The sequence below is a fragment of the Spermophilus citellus genome, assembly GCF_964194105.1.
Source record: "Spermophilus citellus genome assembly, chromosome: 10".
Taxonomy (NCBI): domain Eukaryota; kingdom Metazoa; phylum Chordata; class Mammalia; order Rodentia; family Sciuridae; genus Spermophilus; species Spermophilus citellus.
Window position 1 is genome coordinate 90,093,853 of NC_138197.1, and position 23,016 is coordinate 90,116,868.

Genomic DNA, 23,016 nt, shown 5'->3' on the forward strand with positions numbered 1-23,016 from the left:
AACATAGGTTAGGAAGAATCAGAAATCATTAGAGGTGATTGACTAGGATGATGATAGAGAAGACTTAGAGGAAGATGAGAGTTGGCTTCAGATTTAAGGAAAGCTGACACGTGAAAGAGGAAAGGGAAGTTATTGATTTTTCTTCTTAAAGGTAGAACTAGGCTCAGTAGGCTGAAGTCATAGGGAGGAAGAATTCAGGAACATAAAATCATTTTCTAACATCTAGAGCATGAGCTACTTCATAGGTAGTGAGCTCCCAGTTGTTGGTGCAGATTTAAGCATACGTGGGAGTAGAACGAATTCCCAGGGAAGCTGTAGGAGGGTATCTCTGCATTAAGTTAAAGACTTGTTGGGATGACTTGAGTTCCTTCTATCTTAAAAGATCCCCTGATAAGATTTACTGAAGATTCCTTTGAAGATTTACTGATAAGAACATTAGGCTTGTTCTACATAGGAAGACTTACTACTCTTCATTTAAACCCAGTGAAAGTAAATGGAAGACTCTTTTCTCCTTTAAGAAAAAAACCCTACTTGTTTAATCCGAACTTATCGGGTCATGCCCTGTGGAAACGCTGAAGCAGGCACAGTGCAGGGCAAATAGTTCTGACCCTTCAGCTCCTCCTCCTAACTCAAGCCCAGGTCCGAATGTGAAATGAACATGGAGATGGCATTGATCAACTACATCTCTAGTTTCCAGCTCTAAAAGACCCTGGAAGTACATTGGGAGAGGTCTACAAAGGGTAACAAGTAATCACTATGTGTTAAACAAGAAGGTGAGGAGTATGTGTGTGTTGCTAATTTATTATACATTCGGAAATCGAAAAGAGTGTTTCTGAAGATAAGAGTTTCTTATGTTGGTATAGGCATTTATAAATGTGGAAGGATTTTAACAAACACGGTTCTATTCATCTCCAAACTTCTTCAACATAACAAGGAAGTTTATTATATTACTTCAGAGGTTTGGAACTTGAATCCATGTCTTTTTGTCCAAGATCACAGAGAAAACTGGTGAAAGAAAACTAAACTCCATTTCTACCTCCTAGTGTGGACCTTTCTCTCCTACTTCCTCTTGATGTGATTTTTGGTTAAAAACAGTGACTTCTATTGGAGGAATGCCAAGAAGGGGCTGGGCCAACAACCAGAGAATCTGAACAGCTTTTGCTCTGTTGCTGATTAAGTAAATGGTCTCCAAAGTTCTGTTTATCTCAGTCCCTTCATTTATAAAATAAAAGCTTTGGATATAACAACTTTGTGTTCTGCTCTAAAATTCTAAGAATCACCAGTATCTAAAAAAAAAAAAAAAATTACGAAACAGATGCAGGGACCTTTGGGAACACAGGAACGAGACAGCGGCCTAGCAGATGCTTGGCTTAAAATGAGTGGTCATCAGGAACTCTGCTCTTACAACTCTTTGTAAACACAGACGCCACAACCACATTCCCTAGCCCCGCACTTAGCACCCACCCACAATCCTGTCACATCCTATTTCTCAGTCTTTCCTTCTACCTCTTTATGAACCCCTTGCTTGAAACTGGACTCCTTGTCCTTCTCTAAACAATCTGTGTAATTCTGCCTTCAAGCTTTGACTCCCACTGTTCTCTCCACATTGACTCTCCAAACTGTTCCTGTCTCCGTATTTCTAAGTCCTTTCATCCTTTTTAGTACCCAGCTAAAGTGATACATCCTCAAAGAAGTCTTCTGAACATTCACAGCATTTATTTAGCTATATCCTTCTGATGCCCTTCAACATTTCTGCCTGTATTTTATAGATATGTCTCCTTGAAAGCAGGGACCTCATCTACTTATCTTTCTATCACCCCAACACCTGGTCAACCACCTTCCAGGAAAGATGTAATAAAACACTCATTGAATAAGTCTTTAGCATGAAAAATATCACAATATGAATGAGATATTATTTTAACGAACAGGTATAAACTTGAATGTATCCAGAATCAGAATTCTATAGCAGAAAGTTAGCCATCACATGGTTTGATTTCCTACATTTGAGGAAAACGAGGTCAGGAGAAGCTGACGACCTGACTGTGGTTAGACTGCTATGCCATTTAGAATAAAAACAAAACCAGATCAGCACTTTCATAGCCTCCAAACTGTCTCTCACCCTAATGATGTGCCCTTTCTCTTTCCAGAAGGAACGTGCCAATAATAATCCATACGGTAACAGGAATTCAGCACTGAGTGGGAACATATTATATTCACTGACATAATAAACTTGCATATCACCTACACCTCACATTTCCCATTTATTTTCATTGCTGATATTTATTTTTCATGTTTTTTTCCCCATTTACTTATTCCCTTTGTGTTGAGGGGCAGGGAGGAGATGACTGACAGCGGGAGGGTCACTGTGGTGATTATCACCTTGAGACAGGCAGAATTCTTACTGCACTGAGGCACGACCTGCAGCCACCACACAAGAGGTTGCTTAGTTTGCAGTTCTCCCATATATTTTGGAAGGTTATGCCCCCTCTTATCTAGAAGTACCTGCCTGGCATGCCTTTAGCAGGAATGAACCAAACACACATTGGAGAAATATAGGAAAGTTGACATCTAGAAGATAAATATGTGCACCATGAGTTGATTAAGCTATAATAAGGATGGTTAACATTCACAGGCTGTCTGGCTCATTCCCTTATTTGTTCAGAAACATTTCAGGAGTACCTCTTTTGTGCCAAGTACTTGACACAGTGTTCTGTAACCAATGGCACTTCTCTCTCCCCTATTAGACTGTGAACTCTCACAGCCTAGTGAAGAGGGAGGGTGATTTGTTGGTAAAGGGTTAAAAGCCACAGGTAAATGCAGGATTAGAGGGATACAGGGACAGGGTACTATGGCAATGGAGCTGAGGAAGCACTCAGTTGCCCAGCCAGGAGTTGACAGGGATGGTATGGGGTGGTTGAAGGTTGAGCTGACTGTTAAACCAGAGAAGAGTAGAAAGCATCCCAAAGAGTGAAAAGAACATGCATGGGTTCAGAGGTATAGGAGAGTTCAGGGAATTGGGAGGAATGAGGAGTAGAAAGTGGGCTGGTGTACTTGGGGCAAATGGTAGGAGACGAGCTACTGTAAGTGAATAGGAACCACAGTATGATCTTAATGTAGAAGGACAAATGAGGAAAGTGAGGATTCAAGAGCTGAAATGCTGCTTACAAGGTTACATAGCTTCAACGTAGCAGAGCTGGGGCTCAAATGTAGGGGCTCTTACACAGACTTCCACAGCTACTGTGGATAATTAAGCAGGGTGCAGGGGGATGGGCCCGCTGAAGACACAAATTGTCTCCAACTTCTCACTGGCTTTCTCTATGAAATGTGGTACAGTTGTCCTCCCTTATACAGTTTGACTTTCTGTAGTTTCAATTATCTACAGTCAATTGCCATCCCAAAATATTAAATGGAAAATTCCAGAAATAAGCAATTCAGAAGTTTTAAATTGCACACTTCTCTGAGTTGTGTAATGCAATCTCACGTTGTTCTGTTCACTACTGTCCAGGAGGTGAATCATCCCTGTGTTTAGCATTTGCACACTGTGTATGCTTACCCACCTGTTAATCATTTAATAGCTATCTTGTTATCAGATTGACTGTCAAGGTCTTGCAATGCTTATGTTCAAGTAACCCTTATTTTATTTAATAATAGCCCCAAAGTACAAAAGTAATAAAGCTGGCAATTTAGATATGCCAAAGAGATGCTTCAAAGTGCTTCCTTTAGGTATATAATGTGAAAGTTCTTTTTTAAAAAAATATTTTTTAGTTGTAGATGGACACAATATCTTTATTTATTTATTTTAAAGAGAGAGGGGAGGGAGGGGGGGGAGAGAGAGAGAGAGAGAGAGAGAGAGAGAGAGAGAGAGAGAATTTTTTTAATATTTATTTTTTAGTTTTCGGCGGACACAACATCTTTTTTTGTATGTGGTGCTGAGGATTGAACCCGGGTCGCACACATGCCAGGCGAGCGCGCTACTGCTTGAGCCACATCCCCAGCCCTATCTTTAATTTTATTTATTTATTTTTATGTGGTGCTGGGGATGGAACCCAGGGGCTCACGTGTGCAAGGCAAGCGCTCTACTACTGAGCTACAACCCCAGCCTGAAATAAAGAAAAAAAAATCATATGGTTGAGGTTGCTAAGGTCTATAAGAAAGAATCTTTGACCCATGAAATTGTGAAGAGGGAAAAAGACATTCGTACTAGTTTTGTTGACACAATTCAAATTACAAAAGTTATGCCACATGAGTGATAATTATTTAGTCAAAATGGAAAAGGCATTAAATTAAAGCATTCAGTACTACTGCGGTTTCAGGCATCCACTAAAGGTCTTGGAACATATCTTCCTTGAATAAAGGGAGACTAATGTAAGGAGTCATCTTCTCCTTTCCCATCATAAGCAAACAAACAAAAACAGCCTCAATTTTCCACCTCTGAAGTGTTCTTGGGAGACTTGCTCAGGTTTCCTTGAACCCAAGAAGCCAGGGACCTGAGGCATATTTTAATTAGAGGAACTAAAGGATCCCAGTGTCTGATCTCACCTATGTTTCTTCTTTGCCCTAGGATGATCTCTCCTTCAAGTAGGCTCATATGTCTTAAAGTAAGTAACAATAATAAGTTTGTGCATGTTTACTCTGGAAGTGCTGACCTTGCCTGGGAGGTAATAGCAAGCTTGTGGTGAGTGCTGGGCAAAGATAACTACACACATTTTCCTGCATTTGTTGATGTGGAGGGACTAAGAACTCTTAGGTGTGATGTTATGTTTGAGTCTCCGTTTGGAAATGTCAGAAAAGATCTTTCTACTGAGACTTAGGAATGATATTCAAAATATTTACAAGTCAATAAGACCTTAGCACTCACCAACCAGAACAGGAACTGGCCCAAGCAGAACCTAAGTGGCTGCCATATTGTCTGGGTATCAGTTCTGTTAACACCCAGCAGAAAGGGTACATCCTCTACGGAAGTAATAATTTTGGATGCCTATGGACTTGTATCCAAGTCTATAGTCTAGGCTCCATTTCCCTTGAGGATGCTGATTGGGATGTTACGTTTCTGCTTCTACTTACTTTCTGGAAACACAGTGCACAACAAGAGCACAGACAATTTCTAGGGCTGCAAGGGCCTACAAATGGCAGTGTGCTTTCTGGGGCTAAGGCCAAATGGCTGCTGTTTTTCGCCTGCCATCTCAGAGGAAAGAAAGGGTGTCCCCAACTCATTCAGGGACTCTTTCCCTTCAGAGTTCTGCTGAACCACAAAACATCTTCATCTTTACATGCCTCAGAAGGTAAATTAAATAATTCCAGTTCTCGTTAAGAGCAGAAGATATAAACTCATATTGTTCAAGTCTCCTTAAACTCAGTCTATTTGAATATTTTCACAAGAGGGAAGGTCATAAATTATTTGACTCATATTAAAGAATTTGTAGGAGAAAAAAACCAGTCTATTAAAAGTCTTCAGTTTTTCACATAACAAATTGTGACTTTTGCAGAATGCTGAAAGCTCTTTTTACACATTACCTGAGAATGGAGGCAGAAAACCAACTTTTATAAATTACCCAGCAAAATGTAGAGTATTGTTGTAACATAGACTATTAATCTCAGAAGCTCACATCCAGCAGATTCTCAGATAGCTGAGCATCCTGTAATGTAGCATATCCTTTCTAGCAAAACAATGGTAATGCATCTAACCTGTAGGAAGTGTGTGGCTTCAGTGGTCCATCACAGAATTTTTGCTGAGTAGGATCGCATTTTCCACCTAGGCTATCCATCTCTGCTCCAAGCTTAATGTTAAAACTCTTGGAGTTGCTGTCAGGACTTTCGGCACATTTGCTGGCAAAATAATTGGTTTGATACACTCGAATGGAGGCATTGTGCCTGTATTCCAGGTAGGAAGGGAGAGGGTGCTGTTGTTCTGGCTTCATCTCATCGCTGCCTGGAGGAGAAAACCCACAGTTAAGGACTTGCTTTTCTTGTGGCTTGAGTGATTTCTAGCTAGGTTTCTAAGGCTGCCTCCTCATCCATTATCTCTGGTCATCCCAGAGTATCGCTGTGAAAGTCTTTTGATGAAATTAATTTTAATTCACTTTTTTCTAAAAGAAATTTTGTATACATAATATGCACACACGTGTATATCATCACTTTTCTAGGAAAATAAAATGAGATTAGGTCATTGCATCAAATGATAGTTAGTCCCAAAGGGAAGTGCTTGGGAGTAATATTAGCCAAATTATATTGTTATATTGTGTATTGTGTGCATGTACTAATGTGTAACTACAAAATCCCATAAGTATGTACAACTATAATGCAGCAACAAAAAATGTGGGTTAAAAAAATGAGAATGTACCCAGTAATTCCAGAAAGCTGGACAATTAATTCCCCATTGAGAGAGTAGACCGGCTCCACAAACTCTCTACCTTGCCAATAACCACTGCAGTTGAGCTAATAAGGAAACCCCTATGACCTGGGAAATAGAGAACAGATAAGAGAAATCATGGCCCTGGCCAGAGCAGTTGTCCCACAAGGAACACTCCACATGCCATTCCCAGTCTGATAATTGCTCTGTGTGGCTCTCTGTTATCTTGGGTACAATTTAGTCCTGGCTCAAACTTGGTCCGTCACGCAGAGCACTTCCCAGAACTCCTCCCTTGTCCACCCAGCCTGCTGTGTGTTTTGGCACTGTCAACTAATTTTGATGTTGGCGGTAGAAAAGCATAATTAGGAAGATAAATATTATAGAGATTAGATATCATTTACAATGAACTTCAAGGTGTGGTACTGTGGGGTTCATAATCCTGTATTCTTATTTAATAAAATTTGCTCACAATGAGTATATCTTGGAAATGTCATTATCATTATTATTATTTTTGGTTATCAGTTTTCTACTAATGCTCTGTCTGAGGATGCAGATTGATTGGTAGAGGAGAAGGAAGGGATTGAGAGAGATTAATCCCAAGAACTGAGGTCCTCCCAACATCACATTCCCAAGTCCCATTTATCAAAGTTCCAAGTAGAGACTTTTATGGGTTTTTCTTTAATTCTATTTTCACTTTCCTAAGTTCCCATGTCCCCCTTCCTAAATCCTGAAGTCACCTTTCAAAATGTTCTTTGGTTTCCCTTCTTTCCCAAATTCCCTCTTTCATACCCCTCCAGCTGGCAGAGCTCCCTGCAGACAAGCAAATCCAAGACCCATGTGACAGATGACTGCTTGCATTTGATTAGTTCTTTTGTCACTAATTTTCCTTTCCTATAAAGGAAATATTTTGTTGGCAACAGTTGAAAAGGAATGTTGCTTTTAGAATGAGCATATATGCTATGTGTGACATTTACAGGAGATGAACTATTATTTTAAGGATCACAAGGGATCACAACCCATCTCCATGGACACCAGTAATGGAAACCCATCTATCTGGCTGCAGAACCCAAAGCTGCTGTTAGTGTGACTTCTTTTTGGTCACCTTCTTATATTCATGTAGTAAAACTTTATCTTCACTGCAGCCTAATTAAATTTTAAGTCTTTCCACAGTTCACAAATTCATCTTCAATTATGAGGTGTGAGAAAATTTGGGATGCACTACTGACCCTTGAAATTATTTAATCAATTATGCATAACCAACTTTAGTACAATTAAATTAAATGTAAAAGCACACAGACTGTTAGGGACCCAGTGAGACCAAAATACCATTTAGCCTAGAAATTGCTCCAGTGTTTGTTAGGTTTAAAGTTCTCTCCTTACCTACAAATGGGTCAAAATTGTCCCCTGACAGTCTTAAGAAATTCATGTGCAACACCTTAAACACTTTTGAAAAAATATTATGGAAGTAATATATATTAATATCATTCTAGGCACAAGCATCTCTTTTGGAGAAATAACACATTGGACCTCAATAGCAAATACATACCCCCAATATAACTCTTCTACCTGTAGTTTGACAAATGCTGATATAATAAGCTGTGGCCACACTCAGTGGTTATATGGAATGTTGTGATAACTTTTACCTAGTATTTATCCTGACTTTAGGAATTAGGTAGCCACTGAATAATTCAGGAAACTAGAGAATGAGTCATACCATTCTAAATTCAGTAAAGAAGGAATGCTTCTCATGAACACCTTTTGCCTCTTTCAAGCTTTTGGATATTTTTGTGAGTTGGTGGGTGACTTGGGAGTATATAGTTGGTTGTGGTATTTGAGACAGAGAAGGGCAAAGAATTGAGGCACATTGCTATTTAATGGTAGATCAAAAGAGTAACAATCAAGATTGATAAGTTGTGAGAGGACTGAGTGTGTTGATACACACCACGCACCTCCAATAGTGCCTGGTAAATAGTAAGGGCTCAATTAATGATGGTTATGGTTATGATTATTATCTTCTTATTTAATCACTAGGCCCAAAGGTAATTGGCTTTATTGCCACAAGAGTTTTGGAGCAGTTTTTTTTTTTTGTTACAACTCCCTGTATCCAGTAGAGACAGAGCAGAATGATATCAAAATTAACTTTTCTACTCTTAAAAAACTTGTGATGGAAGGAGCCCCCACATGACCTTTGAGAAAGCAATTCTCCATCTAACAGTAGAATTAGTTAACTCACATTAACTTACCATCAGCCTCTCTCACCACCACTGTGAAGTATTTCACAGCTCCGTTGGTGTCACTGAACCAGCTGCAGTTGACAGTAAAGTTGATGGAAGATTTGCTAATTAGCACATCCTTCTCATTCACACGAACATGTGGGGGTGGAGGAGGAGGACCTGGAAAAAGAGGTGGGGAAGGAACCAAGAGGGGTCACAATGCTGCTCTCATCAACTCCCCAAGTCAGTGAAATGGACTCCACTCACTCACATCAGACTCAGCGTGTGACACAGTGTGTGTGTGTTTCAAACTTGCAGTCAAGAAATTCTCCTTTCCTGAAGGCAAGCAGGCAGAGGAAGTGATTTTCCAGTGGCAAATTAAATATAATGAAAGAGGCAGCTCCTCAGCAGGATTTCCTGAAGTTGTAAGCATCAAATTGCTTCAAAGCTCCATTATAGCTCTAACTATATCAGGCAAAGTGATGTATTTAGATACTAACTCATTCAGGTACTTTTAAGATCATTTCACTTGTTTGTTGTTAGGGTATTTTACCCAGAAAAATGTTTCCATTTTCTGGAGCCTTTTGGGTCCTCTTCTCCAAGTGACAAGTTTATGTATAAGGGAATTGTGTGCAAGTGAATAGTGGACTGGATACGATGGAGTAAGGTGCAAAGCCCCTTGTCCTGTGGGACAGGAGGCCCCACACACAGCTCCAGGGACACTTACGGTCTATCATTGTGATGGTGCTGTCTTCAACCACCTCGCTGGTCACACCGGCTGATTGCACCTTGATGGACACCAGGTACCTCTTATGGGGTACCAGCATCATGATGTTGAGCAGAGATTTTTCTTTCTCCAGCTTTCGGGAAAACTCAATTTCTTGGGTGTCCATTTTGCGGCATTCAATACTATACCCATCGAAGTCAGAATCGGGAGGAATCCAAGAGCAGGCAATGGCTGTCGAGTTCTGGGGCCGGCAGTGCAGGTTTTGTATTTTGTCTGGCTCTAAAGGAGACAGGGAAAGAGATGCATTTCAGCACTGGGGAAGATTATTTTGGTTTTCAGCTCCTCTAGGTCCAACTAGTTCTGAGAGTTCAACACATAGGGTTTTGTTTTCTTTTTAATATTTATTTTTCAGTTGTAGTTGAACACAATACCTCTATTTTATTTATTCATTTTTATATGGTGCTGAAGATCAAACCCAGGGCCTCGCACATGCTAGGCAAGCACTGTACCGCTGAGCCACAACCCCAGCCCATCAACACATAGTTTTCATCATTTATTTGGATGGTGTTCTGAGGGAAAAAAAAATTCTATGGGTCTTCAAGAGAATTTTTGCCTGCCAGACCTCACTTTGAAAAAAATATTGAAAATTAAAATGCTGTCCCATTAGAAAATCACCAAATAATACATGACTGGGAACACAAATGTACACAGAAACACGGAAATCACGTGGCAGAAATCAGGTAGAAGGCGAGGAAGAGAAGTTTTGAGGTTAAAAGGGAGACTTGGTCAGCCTGAATACAAATTCTATTTACCAGCGCTGTACTCTTGAGCAAATTACTTTACCTCCCTATGTTCCATCTGTAAAATGAGGAAATTAAGAATATCTGCCTCTTGTGGTTATTATAGTGATTCTCAATGGTGGACATGACTGGTCACCTAGAACAGTGGTTGGCATAGTAATTACTTAATAAATGTAAGATCTAATAATGATGAAATTAGGAAATGACATTATCAATTTTTTTATCCCTTAGACCCTGACTTCTGTCTCTCTCCTCCATTCTTTGCCTGCCCCTCTCTGCTGACATGACAAGCTTCAGGCACTGAAAGTGTGGTGGATTCCCATGTAGGTCCATGTCATGCTGTTCTATCCCCCTGTGTTTATCACCATCCAGTGTTCTTCTGCTTAACACAGTAGCTGACACATAGTAGCAACTCAATATATGGTAGCTGATCTATTGTTATTGTGAATGACACAGCAATCAGTAAAAGATTCAGTCTGAAAGCAAAGCTCTTATGAGACTGTTCAAGTTAGTAACCAAACTCTGAGACCGCCCCCAGTTAGCTGCATGTCTACCATCTCTAATTACATGCTATGAAGCTAAATTGGACAGTTGAGATGAGTAGTTTATGAATTTTAATTATAGTAACTGAGTCATTTAAACAAGAAAAGTTCTCAGACCCCCAATACATAAAATCAGAAGAGCTGTGGTCCTGTGTTGTAAGTGCTTTCAGGGCTCATAAATGCTAAGCCAGAATGGGATCAAGTCCCCGCCCCCCCCCCCCCCTTGCATATCCTCTTTTTCCAGGAATTTCTCAGGAACTCTCAGACTCTGGGACTAGAACTTGAAAACTAGGTCTATGCCACTCTGTTTCACTCCAGGAGTTGAAAGCCTTGATAAAGAGTAAATTTCAAGGGTAAACTATTGGCCACAGCACAAAATACAACAAGTGCTCAGATGGCAATAATCAGTGAGATCAACCTATCAAATAAGCTCACAGAAACACTGTATGTTGTAGGAAGAGAGCCGAAAAATAAGGCAAAAGGCAGTTATGATGGCCCTTGTGAACACTGAATGGGAAAAACCAATTCCACTTTATTGTTGGGTTTTTATGGTCCCTCTTACAAAATTTCATCCTTTCTTTACTTTTCCCTTCCCCCACCTCCCCAAACTAATTTATATATCTTAAAGATCTTGTGGAGAAGACTAGCTATATAATTTTCACGGTCCAGTGCCAAATGAAAATGCATTGCCCAATGTTAAAAAATTAAGAATTTTAAGCCATTGACATCAAAGAATTAAGGCAAGTACAGGGCCTCTCTAAGCATGGGCTTCTGAGCGCATGCATAGCTGGTGACCGTGGCGTTGCTTGTGGAATAGGTCATTCTTTCAACTCATGAAGGACTCGTTACATAGATGAATTTTAGGAACTATGTGTAGACTAAGTAGTCCCTTACAATGGTAATACCTGGTACTCTGCTTTGTAATGCAACACACCTTCTCTTGACACATATTTTGCTGTGGAAATTCTTGTGCTAAACAACCACAGCTTTGACTCATCCATCATGTGTGACACCAAATTAATTCTTGTTTCATATCAAGATCTACAAATGTCACTAAGTCACAAAGATTTAGATGAAGATGACTTTAAGAAAAAACTAACAAAGATTTTTTTTGGTATAGAGGAAGAACTGGGTCTTGAGGCAGGCAATAATTGTGTCTTTCAAAACACTAACTGCTTGTTGATCTGCTGAACTCCCTTCAAAATAAGTCACAGCTGAGTCCCAATGATACCTTTCTCTTCAGACTGGAGAAAATCTTTCAAGGCATCCTGCCAAATCCATAATTCTGATAATCTGCAGAAAGAATATCATGGGAATCTACTTTAACCTTTTCCTTCAATTTCTTCTCTCTCCCCTTGACCTCTAAATCCTCCCTGTCTTCCAAGACTCAAGTCACATCCCTTTTCACTAAGAAATGGGCACTGCTCTGGTTTCTGGTTCTGTATGAATAGAGCTTGGAAGCTGCCACTCTATCCCAACAAATTGAAAAAGCTGATCAGACACAAAATTAGCAAATCTTCTTGGATCTGTAAGAGAAGTGAGGACACAGGGCAAACTGTTGTCCCCAAACACTACAGAGACAGAGAAGTGAATATGAAAGTGAATATGGAAGTTAGGGTTCACTAAAGCACTCATGAGCTGAGGACCAATCTAGGAATTGGTGTTCAGGTAGGAAAATCAGAGCTATAACAGAAGAATTGCCAGAGGCTGAGTGTGGGTATGTTTGAGAGCTAGAAACCGCAGGATGACCCAGATGTGGGAGCCCCCACACGTTTGTGAGTTTAAGCTCTGGGAACTTAACCAGGTTCCCACAATGAAAATGGGAGAAAAATCCCCTTGTGTGATGGTACCTATGGACTGTGTGATGCACACACAGTCCATAGGTACCAGCTCTCTAAAGGAATAAGATGTGCTCATGTAGTCACCATGCAAAGCTCCCTCCCCACCTTGCCACATCACTAAAGGCCTATCACAGCTATTCTTCTTACCTAGTACATCATGTTTGGTTATAAAAAAAATGTACAAAGCATATTAACAGGCAAAACACATAGTTTGAAAAGAATGAAGAAGCATCTGGAACCAGAAGAGGATATGACAGGAATGTGGGAATGATGTGCCCAGGAATTTAAAACAAGAATGCATGTGATAAAGCTCTAATGGATGAGGTAGACAACACAATAGAGAAGACGGGTGATACAAAGTGGACATTCTAAGAACCGAAAAGAAATGGTAGAGATCAAAACACTGTAATAAGAATGAAGAAAGACTTTGATGGAATTATTAGTAGACTGGGCATGGCTGAGGAAAGAGTAGCTGAACTTGAGGACACAGGACAAACTGCTGTCCTCAAAACTACAATAGAGACCTGCAACTCTGACAACAACAACAACAACAAAAACAAGACTGAAAAAAAACAGAGCAGAACATTCAAGGACCATGGAACAAATATAAAAGGCATAAAACAGGCACGATGGGAATACCAGAAGGAGAAACAAGAGTTACTAAGAATTTGCCACAGGGGCTGGGGATGTGGCTCAAGCGGTAGCGCGCTCGCCTCGCATGCGTGCGGCCCGGGTTCGATCCTCAGCACCACATACCAGCAAAGATGTTGTGTCCGCCGAGAACTAAAAAATAAATATTAAAAAAAATTCTCTCTCTCTCTCTCTCTCTCTCTCTCTCTCTCTCTCTCTCTCTCCTCTCTCACTCTCTCTTTAAAAAAAAAAAGACTCCTATTTAAAAAAAAAAAAAAAGAATTTGCCACAAATTAATATTGGACACCAAGCCAGAGATCCTGGAAGCTCAGAGAACACCAAATAGGATGCACGTCCAAAATACACACGTAAGAATATTTTTCACACTACAGAAAAGCAATGATAACCTCCCGAAAGAAGCCAAAGGAGAAAAACAAGTTACCTATAGAAGAGCAAAGATAAGAATAAGTAAAGATAATAACTGCAAATTGTTCATCATAGCTAGAGCATATTTGTGAGAAAGTGAGAACTGGAATGATTTTTTTCTCTTGAGGCACTGGGGATGGAACCCCTTGTGCACGCTAGGCAAATGTTCTATCTCTGAGTCACACCCTCAACTCATGAAATGGTTTTATATAAGAACTATAAACCATAAACTTTTACTTTGTTTAAGCTTCTGTTATTTTAGGATTTGTATTACCCACAGCCCTACCCAATTTTAATACAATCCTAGATAAATAAATATATGATTTTATTTGTTACTCATAAAACACAGAGCTGAGTGCCTCTTTGGGCTGGTTGTTCTCATCTGGAGCATGCCCCATTTAGCAAATACTGCTCTTAAATTCTAGCATACAGGATGGGGATATCCAGATGTGACATACAAGTCCTACCTCTACTGGCATTGCATGAGCTCTTAAACTGAGCAGCCAGGAAGCTGTTCGGAAAGGTGGTCTTATGTGTGCAATCATTGGCTGCCCCACTTGGCTATGTAAAAATGAACCTTGTGCTAGAACATTTCCCTCACAAGAGATCAAGAGCCCCATGGCTTCTACTGGGCTGATCACTCTGTGTGAGAACTTCTTTCCCATTTGCATGCTCAAAATATGTTCTTTTGTTCTGCATCACAGAGTACCCAGGCCACACCAAGACTATCTATATCTGTCCTCTGAGGAGGGGATCAGAACACATCTACTGCCTCTGAGGGGAGTGTTTTGCCACTCGCCCAGCAACAGTATCTGGAGAGACCCACTGACCGGGGGCTGACACATGCTGTTGAATCTGATCTTGTCTGGTCTCTTCTCTTCTCTATGTGAGTAAAACTTTGTTCTACCCAGTGCTTGATTACACTGGGTTTCACTTGGTGACTCCAATACCAAGATGCAAGGGGCAAGAGTATTGAGTCCTATTCTGGATTTGATAACCAGGGTGTGGTGTTCTGCTTAACAGATTCAATTGATACCATCTAAAATAAGCCGCTGATTCTGCAATCTGTATTTGGGGTAAAAATGGGAGTTCATAACCCACTTGAATCTAATGTATGAAATATGATATGTCAAGAGCTCTGTAATGTTTTGAACAACCAATAAAAAAAATAAAAAATAAAATAAAATAAATAAAATAAGCCACTGAAAACGCATCCTGAGCTTGCTATGAACCAGAACTCTTAGTTCTTTTTCACACATAATTATCTGATCCCAAACTGCTCTTTGATACAAAATTGAGCACAAGTTATACCTGTCATAGTTTTAATATTTATTGAATAAATGAAAAAACTCTTGCTTAAATTTCTGATTTTCAACTACATATTTTAACAACCAATAATTGATCTAGGAAATTACATTTACTGGGTATTAACTGATTTATTTGCTGCTAGTTTTCCCCTTTCAATCTGTTCTCTGCAATGTACCCTGAGTGACTTGCTAAAGTGTAAATACTATCTCTGCAGATCTGAGAGGCTCCAATTGGTTCAGAATAAAGTTCAAAGTTGTTAGCACAGCACACAAGACATTTTATGATCAGATTCTCTTTATGCTCACCTTTCATTCTCTGGCCAACTACTTTCTGCTTTTTTATTAGCAGACTTTTCCCTCTCCTCCCTGACTTGCAATATTTTATTCTCCCTATCTGCAATATTCTTCACTTCTTTCCCCACTTTCACCTGATAAATCCTGTTCTCTCTTTATATTTCAATTTGGATTTTCTTCTTCTAGGACACTCTCCTGTATTGGCTCAGATGCCCCTAATACACATTTTTATAAAGTGTCATTTACTTCCCTTATCATAATCAAAGAATAATTATCTGTTCAATTATAATATCTCCTACCCAAGCTCCATGAGGGTACAAATAAATTCTTCATATTAAATTCCAATGTTGAATGAATGAAGAAATGTATGGAGACTTCTACCTGAATTCAAATCCAACCAATCTCAAATAAAAAACTATATTCAAACCAAGCCCCTTTGGGATAAGATGTTGAATATATCCTTCCTCTCACTCCCTCCGAAATTCAAGAAAAGAAAAACATGTCATACTTGTTCTCACAGATCCAGAAATTGGTTTGCTGTAGGTTTTCCAGGAATCTCCACTGACAGTCTTGACGCTGAATTGATAGGATCTCCCTGGACGAAGACCATACACAATGCGTCCTTCTGATTTTCTGTTGCTGTAGGGGTTGAAGACAGTGAGTGCATCTCTGGGGAGCCATTGTAGCTCAAAGTCATTGTAGTCTGTCCAGTCTGGGGGTCCCTTCCAGGTGATGGCCAAAGATGTGTTTGCAACATCAGCAAATGACAAAAGACTGGGAGGACTTGGGGCTGTATGTAGGAGAAAGTGAAAGGTCACATAATCACATCTGTGCATTAACACATACAAATATGATCACTGATAATGATAATGACATAGGAGCTTTCATTAATAGTATTTACTATGTGTAAGACAATATCCTCAAATGTTTTATTTACCTTTTATTTAATAGTCATAATCAAGCTTCCTTACCAAGGTCATATAGAGTATGATTATTCCCTGAATAGGTTACAAGTGTGTCAATATGTATTGATTCCATCATATTTTGGGTGGCATGGCTGAGGTTCATAGATAATTATGTCCAGTTTTAGATCGCCTTGTTGATTGACCCCAGGTAGCATACAGATATTATCTAGGTGTGCTCAAGACATAAAAAAACTTTAGGAAGCACTGGTCATAGCAACACAATGATGATTTTATCATTATCTCCATTTTACAGATATGAAAACTGAATGCTCAGTGACCCATCTGGCTTCATAGAGATTAAGTGGCAGTGCAAAGCTAAGGATCTAGTTCTTTTTGACCAAAGAATGTATCTCTTATTCATTGTACCCTAGAGCCTTTTGCATTTCAGGAACTAGTACATGGCACATCATTGATTTTATTTATCATTAAAGACATAGTTAAAATGTGTTTTAGGAAGCTGCTTCTCACCAACACTTGGCAATTGGTGATTGGGCTTCTTACCTGTTCTGCCCTCCCCTGTGACCTTATTGCTGAGATCTCCACTGTGAGTTATCACACACAGTGTGTACTTCCTTCCAGGGACAAGACCCTGAAAACGCCTCTCTGTCAGGTCCTTGTCTTTCCAGTTTTCCTTTTTTGTGCCATTGGGATTGTAGAGAATCAGTTCATAAAAGTCGAGGTCCCCAGGAGCTGGACTCCAGCTGAACCAAAGACTATCTGTCATGTTCCGATTGGATCCTTTGAGATGACTCACAGGGGCTGGGACTTAAATAGAAGAAAAGTTTACTGTGAATAAAAGAGAAGTATTTGGCCCACAGGTAAGAACACGAGCTACGCTGGTCAGGTAGGTGAGTAAGAACACATTGTAGAGTCAGTTCTTAGTTACGTTTTGGGTCACTTATGCTATGGGGCATGTGGGCTGCACAGGTGGTGTTTTCCATATGGTTGCCACATGCACCCTGACAAACAGGTAAAATGAAATGTTTATGAATTATTAATACTTAACCAAGTAGTTTGTCACTTAGGTTATAAAAGTTCCAGAAAAATGTTCATTAATGGTTCTAGCTCCTTCTATTCTGAGCCATCTAAATGGAAGGAAACACCCAATAACCCTTTTCTGAGTCTCTTTACTTCTTCTCCATCTGCCTTTAGTTTTTCTACTCTCTTTGTTATCAAAATCTGCACTGGTACAACCTCACTTAAGAAAAGAAATGTTAACTGTCACTTCTACTATTGTATAAGTCAGGCACCTGCCACCTGCTCCATGCATATTTAAGCTTTGTTGTTCTTTGGTCAGTAAAAAATGATGCCCCTTGTTGGAGGAGCTTCAAACATCAATGAGCAAGCAAGGGACAATGTGCAGAGGGCAGGTTGCCCTGGAAATGGTAACATGCAGGCAATTCTATTTGTCCTCTAAGCTCACCACTGCTCTTTTTCATTCCCTTTAGTGGCCCACTCTTGGGTGCCTTTGGGATATGTTTTTCAGGAGACTCTTTTCATCTTTGGGGCTCAGTTAAGATGCCTTCTTTGTTTAAAGTATTGTCTTGTCCTGCCAAGTCTCTGTCACAACAGTATTCACTTCTTTCAAAGAATTTAAGATGTTCCTATGTCCTTCCCCTTTAAAATCTGCTGTCCCTGCCCCCTCTTCTCCCCCTTGTGCAGAGTTCTCAGAGGTCAGGGGCCTTATCTAGAAAAACAGGAGACTCCATTTTTCCTCTCGGTCTTGGAATCCTGTTTTTATTTAATTTAGTGCTATGTTTCCAATCAAAGTAATCATTGCTTGTTCAATTGTGGTTGCCCTTCTCTGGACCTGCCCTCTGCCTTGTGTTTTTTGTAGGAAGCTGAAGGACACGAATTGAATAGAACCATGTTGGATTACAACCCTCGTGCACAGTTTGCTGGCAAGAAGAGAAGCCATATTCATTTTTCATCAAGCACTAGGAGGAAAATAAGTGGAAGCAATAAATAAATAAATAAGTAAACCAGAAGCCAGTGGGAAAAAAAAAACCAGTCCACAAATTATTTATCTATCATCAAAGGCCTGATTTAGGGTCAAAAAGCTTGAAGGTCACAGAATTGTACAACGTTATTACCTGGATAGAATAGGGAACTAAGGACAAATCAAGGAAGAGGCAGTGAGCATTGGGAGAAGTTTCTTGCTATTTACTACTGCTTGGGTCTGGGTCTTACCTGTTCTGCCAAATATGAAAGACTCATTAGACAGCTCCCCACTGTGAGTCACGATCACCATTTTGTACATTCGGCCTTGTAGCAAGTTCTGGAAAGAGAAGCTCTGGATTTGTGGGTCCAGTTGGGCTCTCTCCTGAAGTGTTCGATCCGGGTTGTACAGAAAGATGTTATACCAGTTGAACTCCCCCTCTGAGGCGGTCCAACTGAAGGACAGGTGTCTAGTGGAGTTTTCTGTGATCCTCAGGTTGGTGACAGCTGCTGGGACTGGAAAAGTCAAGAAGTGACAGAATGAGACTAAATTTTGGCATGTCCCTGACATGGTCCACACAGGATTAACAAAGGGTGGGTGCACTCAACCCAAGCCAGGTGGTATCTGCCTTTAAAATATGTTGACTTACAATGGCTGTGAATAGCAACCTCCTCAGTAGAGTACACAGTCTGCTGTTTATACAGGTTGCCCTTACGGACCCTGATGATAGCCCTTTCCAGTGGACATTCATGTCTTTGATCCTGAACTGTTCCCAACCAAGGCCCCAGATAGTATGTGGAGTACCTTTGGGAAGTTCCAGGGCATGGCATTCAGGATTCACATTGGGCAAGTCATCATGTCTATCCATACCAGGCTACAGAACAAGAAGCATGTGACTGAGCCAGCCCTTATGCAGTGCACCAAGTTCAAGTTTCCTGGCCACCACAAGACCGACATCTCAAAGAAGTGGAGCTTCCCTAAGTTTAATGAGGATGAATCTGAAGACATGGTGGCTGAGAAGCAGCTTGTTCCCTGTGGGTATGAGGTCAAACACATCCCAGTCATGTTCCCCTGGACAAGTGGTGGGCTCGGCATTTGTGAGGCCTTCTAAGGTGATACCCCCTCCTTTATCATTTCCACCAATAAATACTACTAAATAACCACAAAATAACTGACTTCATGGAGGCCTAAAGCAAAGAAACCTGAAGTCTGAATTACTGATGCTAAAGCTATTAATTAAAAAAAAAAAAAAAAAAAAACCAAAGCCACAAGAGAACAACCAAAACAAAACTGAAATGGGAAATTATCTTCACAGACATTTTTGAGAATTAAAATAATCTGATGTGGCTGACTAAATGTTTTTCTAACACTGAGAACTAGATTAAAGATCAAAGGACTGTCTTTGAGTCTCCACAAAGGCTAAGATGTGGTTATTGAGAGGAAGGGAGAAGAAAACGGAAAAGAAAGGGAAAACAAATGGAAAGAGAAATCAGTCTTAGGAATATGGGAAAGAAAAACAACAGGAAAAGTCAAAGCCACTTTTAAAAAATGGTTTATATTGGGACTCTGCCACACCTTTGGCCTTCAGTGGCACTTGATGGTAAGGTGGTCCAGTGCTGCAAGAAAGTACTCACTTCTGGGTTGGCCTGAGTCTTGAGATGTGGATGTAAACAGAAAAGGGCATCTGTCTTGATTTTGCTTGAGTTCTCCTTTGTCCAGTTCTTTTTGTTTTCCCCTCTCCTTATTCCAACCCATTAAAAGTTCATATTGTTCCTCATAGCGGCTGTACTGGTTACACTTGCACCAAGAGTAAGAGTTTCCTTTTCTCCACACCCTTGCTAACATTAGCTACTTCTTGTCTTTTTGATAATAGCCACTCTAACCAGAGTGACATGATATCTAATTGTGAGTTTGACTTGCATTTCCTTGATGGCTAATTAAATCAAACATTTTTTCCCCCTAAATTTATTGGCCATTTGAATTTCTTCTTTTGGGAAGTGTCCATTCATATCCTGTGTCTATTTTTAAATTGTTTTTGTTATTGAGTTTTTAAAGTTCTTTCAATATTCTGAATATTAATCCTTTGTCAGATGAATTTCATGCAAATAACATTTTCCCCTTTCTGTCTTGTCTTTTCTTTCTTTTTTCTTTTTCTGTATGGTGCTGGGGATTGAATGCAGGACTCTGTGCATGCAAGGCAAGCACTGTACCAACCTGAGTTATATCCCCAGCCCATATTTTCCCCTTTCTTTAGGTTATCTCTTCACTCTGGTGATTGTGTCTCTGCAGAAGCATTTTAGTTTCTTTCTTTCTTTCTTTTTCTTTTTTTAGAATTCCTAATCATTGTTCACATTTAATAATAATGAAAACTAAATTCTTTTTCTTTTACAATTTTTTATATCTCTGGTTGTATACACAGTATATTCACACCAATTCATGTCTTCATACATATACTTTATTATGTTAGCATTTGTTTCCTGAGCTTTTGGGTCTTATTTAAAATATTGTTTATTATACTATTGTCTTGAAATGTTCTTACTCATCTACTGGTATATTATAGTTTCCAGTATTACATTCAGGTCTTCAAGTCATTTCAAGTTCATTTTTTGTATAGGATGAGAGATAGGGGTCAAGTTTCAATCTTCTGCATGTGAATATCCAGTTTTCTGAACACCATTTGTTAAAGAGTCTGTCCTTTCTCCAATGTAGGATTTTGGTGCCTCTGTTGAAAATCAATTGGCTACAAATGCATGGGGCATATTTCCAGGTTCTCTCTTCTGTGTCTGTTTTTAGGCCAGTCCCATACAGCTTTGTTGTATATTTTGGTGTCAGGCAGTGTGATACTTCCAGCTTTGTTTCTTTTCTCTAGATTTTGGCTGTGGGGAGGTCTCTCCATTTTGTGTGTGTGTCTTCATCAATTTCTTTCATCAGAGTTTTATACTTTTTGTTGTAGAAGTCTTTTGTTTCCTTGAGTATATCTATTTCTAGTCATTATATTTTGTTTGCAGCAATTGTTAATGGGATTCCATTTTATGATTTCTTTCTCAGCAATTTCATTATTCGTGCTCAAAAATGCTATTATTTTTTATGTTGAGTCTATATTCTATAACTTCATCAAATTTATCTGATCTAATAGTCTTTTGATAGAGTTTTTAGGTTTTTCTATAGATAGAACATATCATCTGCAAACAGGATAATTTGTCTTACTCCCTTCCTATTTGTTTGCCTTTTATTTCTTTCTTTTGTCCAATTACTCTAAGACTTTCAGTACTATGTTGACTAACACTGGAAAAGTGGACATCCTTGCTTTGTTCCAGATCTTAGAAAAAAGGTTTCAGCTTCTCCCCCATTCACTATGATGTTGGGTAAGGATTTGTTATATTATAGCTATTATGTTGAAATATGTTTCTTCTACAGTTAATTTGTTCAGAATTTTATCATAAAGGGATGTTGACTTGTATCAAATGCTTTTTCTGCATCAGTTGAGATTATCTAAAGATTTTTGTCCATTTTGTTGATTGATATATTATAATGGTTGATATGTCTATGATGAACCATCCTTGCATCTCTGAGATAAATTCCTCTTATGGTCAATGATCTTAACGATATGCTGTTGGATTTGATTTGCTAGTATTTTGTCAAGAATTTTTGCACTTGTGCTCTTTAGAGATAATGGTCTAGAGTTCTCTCTCCTTTTTTTTTTATTTATTTGGGTCCCTGTCTGGTTTTGATATCAGAGTAACACTGGCCTTGTAAAATGGAGTTGGAAGAATTCCCTCCCTTCATGATTTTTTGGAATAATTTGAGATCTGTTATTACTTCTTGGACAGTAGTTCAGGCCCATAGCTGGCAGTTGGCGGTGGGAAATGGCAGCAGGAAAACACAGTGGCAGGAACTGTGGTACCAGCTCTCAGTCCTGGTGGTGGCAAAGACCCACAGGTGGTTAGCTGCAGGGGGAGGCAATGGTAGAGAACCATAGTCTCTGCTCCGTGGTTCCTTGTGTCAGGTCTGACACAAGAATTCTTAAAAGATGGAAGAAAGAGGCAGGAAAGCAGAGAAGGACATGTGACAACAGATATAGAGGTTGGTATGATTCCCTTGATGGAAGGGACCATGAGCCAATGAATGTGGGCAGCCTCTAGAAGCTGGCAAGGCATAGATTCTCCGTCTAAAGGTACACAGCCCTACTGACACCTGACATCTTGATTTCTTTCCTGTTTTCAGATTATAACTCTCTAGAACTATAAAATAATAAATTTGTGTTGTTTTAAGCCACTAAGTTTGTGGCAATTTATTATAGCAGCAATAGGAAACTAATAGAGACAGCTTTAATGAAAAATCCAAATTGGATTACGGTGGGCTGAAGCTTCACCCCTCTTATATTATGATCTTATACAATAGCAGGCAAGGAGATATATGGTAAAATATATTAAATGCTACTAATTACCTGTTTGGCCTTCAGTTTGGGATTCCTTGCTAAAGAGGCCTCCGCTGACGGTTAGAATCTGTATCTTGTATTTCTTGCCTGGTGTTAGATCTTCAAATTTGTGCTGTTTGGCAGTAGCTGGCTCTGATGTGTTACTCAGAAGAATTTCATTTTCATTTAGAAGCAGGACATCATATCTTTCTGCCACACCAGCAGCTTTTTGCCAACTTACTATTAAGGAATGACTGCTGTATGCATTGTCTGCACTTAGTCCCTGGACAGATGCTGGAACTACAAAGAAACAAGAGAAGCAAGAAAACTCAGGTAATATCACTTAGGATAAAGTAATCAGTTGAGCAAAACTCTCTGAAGTCTCCTGGTAGAATACCAATGCCTCTGCTTTATTTGTGTCACATTGATTATTTCTGTGTGTCCTCTGAGAGTAAAGAGGAACAAGCATTTCTTGGCCTGAATTGTCTGAATAGCTATTTTGGTTCTCCAACAGGTAGAAAGGTTAGTGAAAGTGACACAGAAGAACACACAGAGTGATATGCATA

The 23,016-nt window shown here is 39.6% G+C and overlaps 1 protein-coding gene across 2 annotated transcripts in view; it reads right to left on the minus strand.

Moving 5' to 3' along the window:
• The window catches only part of PTPRB (protein tyrosine phosphatase receptor type B), a 126,861-nt gene that overhangs the window by 32,940 nt on the left and 70,905 nt on the right, over window positions 1-23,016 (minus strand). For both annotated transcript variants that reach the window (XM_081310312.1, XM_081310313.1), the window contains 7 exons: window positions 22,481-22,750; window positions 18,285-18,548; window positions 16,596-16,859; window positions 15,638-15,919; window positions 9,290-9,568; window positions 8,593-8,742; window positions 5,686-5,929 (listed from right to left, as the gene is read on the minus strand). In XM_081310312.1, coding sequence (XP_081166438.1) covers window positions 5,686-5,929; window positions 8,593-8,742; window positions 9,290-9,568; window positions 15,638-15,919; window positions 16,596-16,859; window positions 18,285-18,548; window positions 22,481-22,750 — 1,753 coding nt within the window. The remainder of the gene's footprint in view (window positions 1-5,685; window positions 5,930-8,592; window positions 8,743-9,289; window positions 9,569-15,637; window positions 15,920-16,595; window positions 16,860-18,284; window positions 18,549-22,480; window positions 22,751-23,016) is intronic.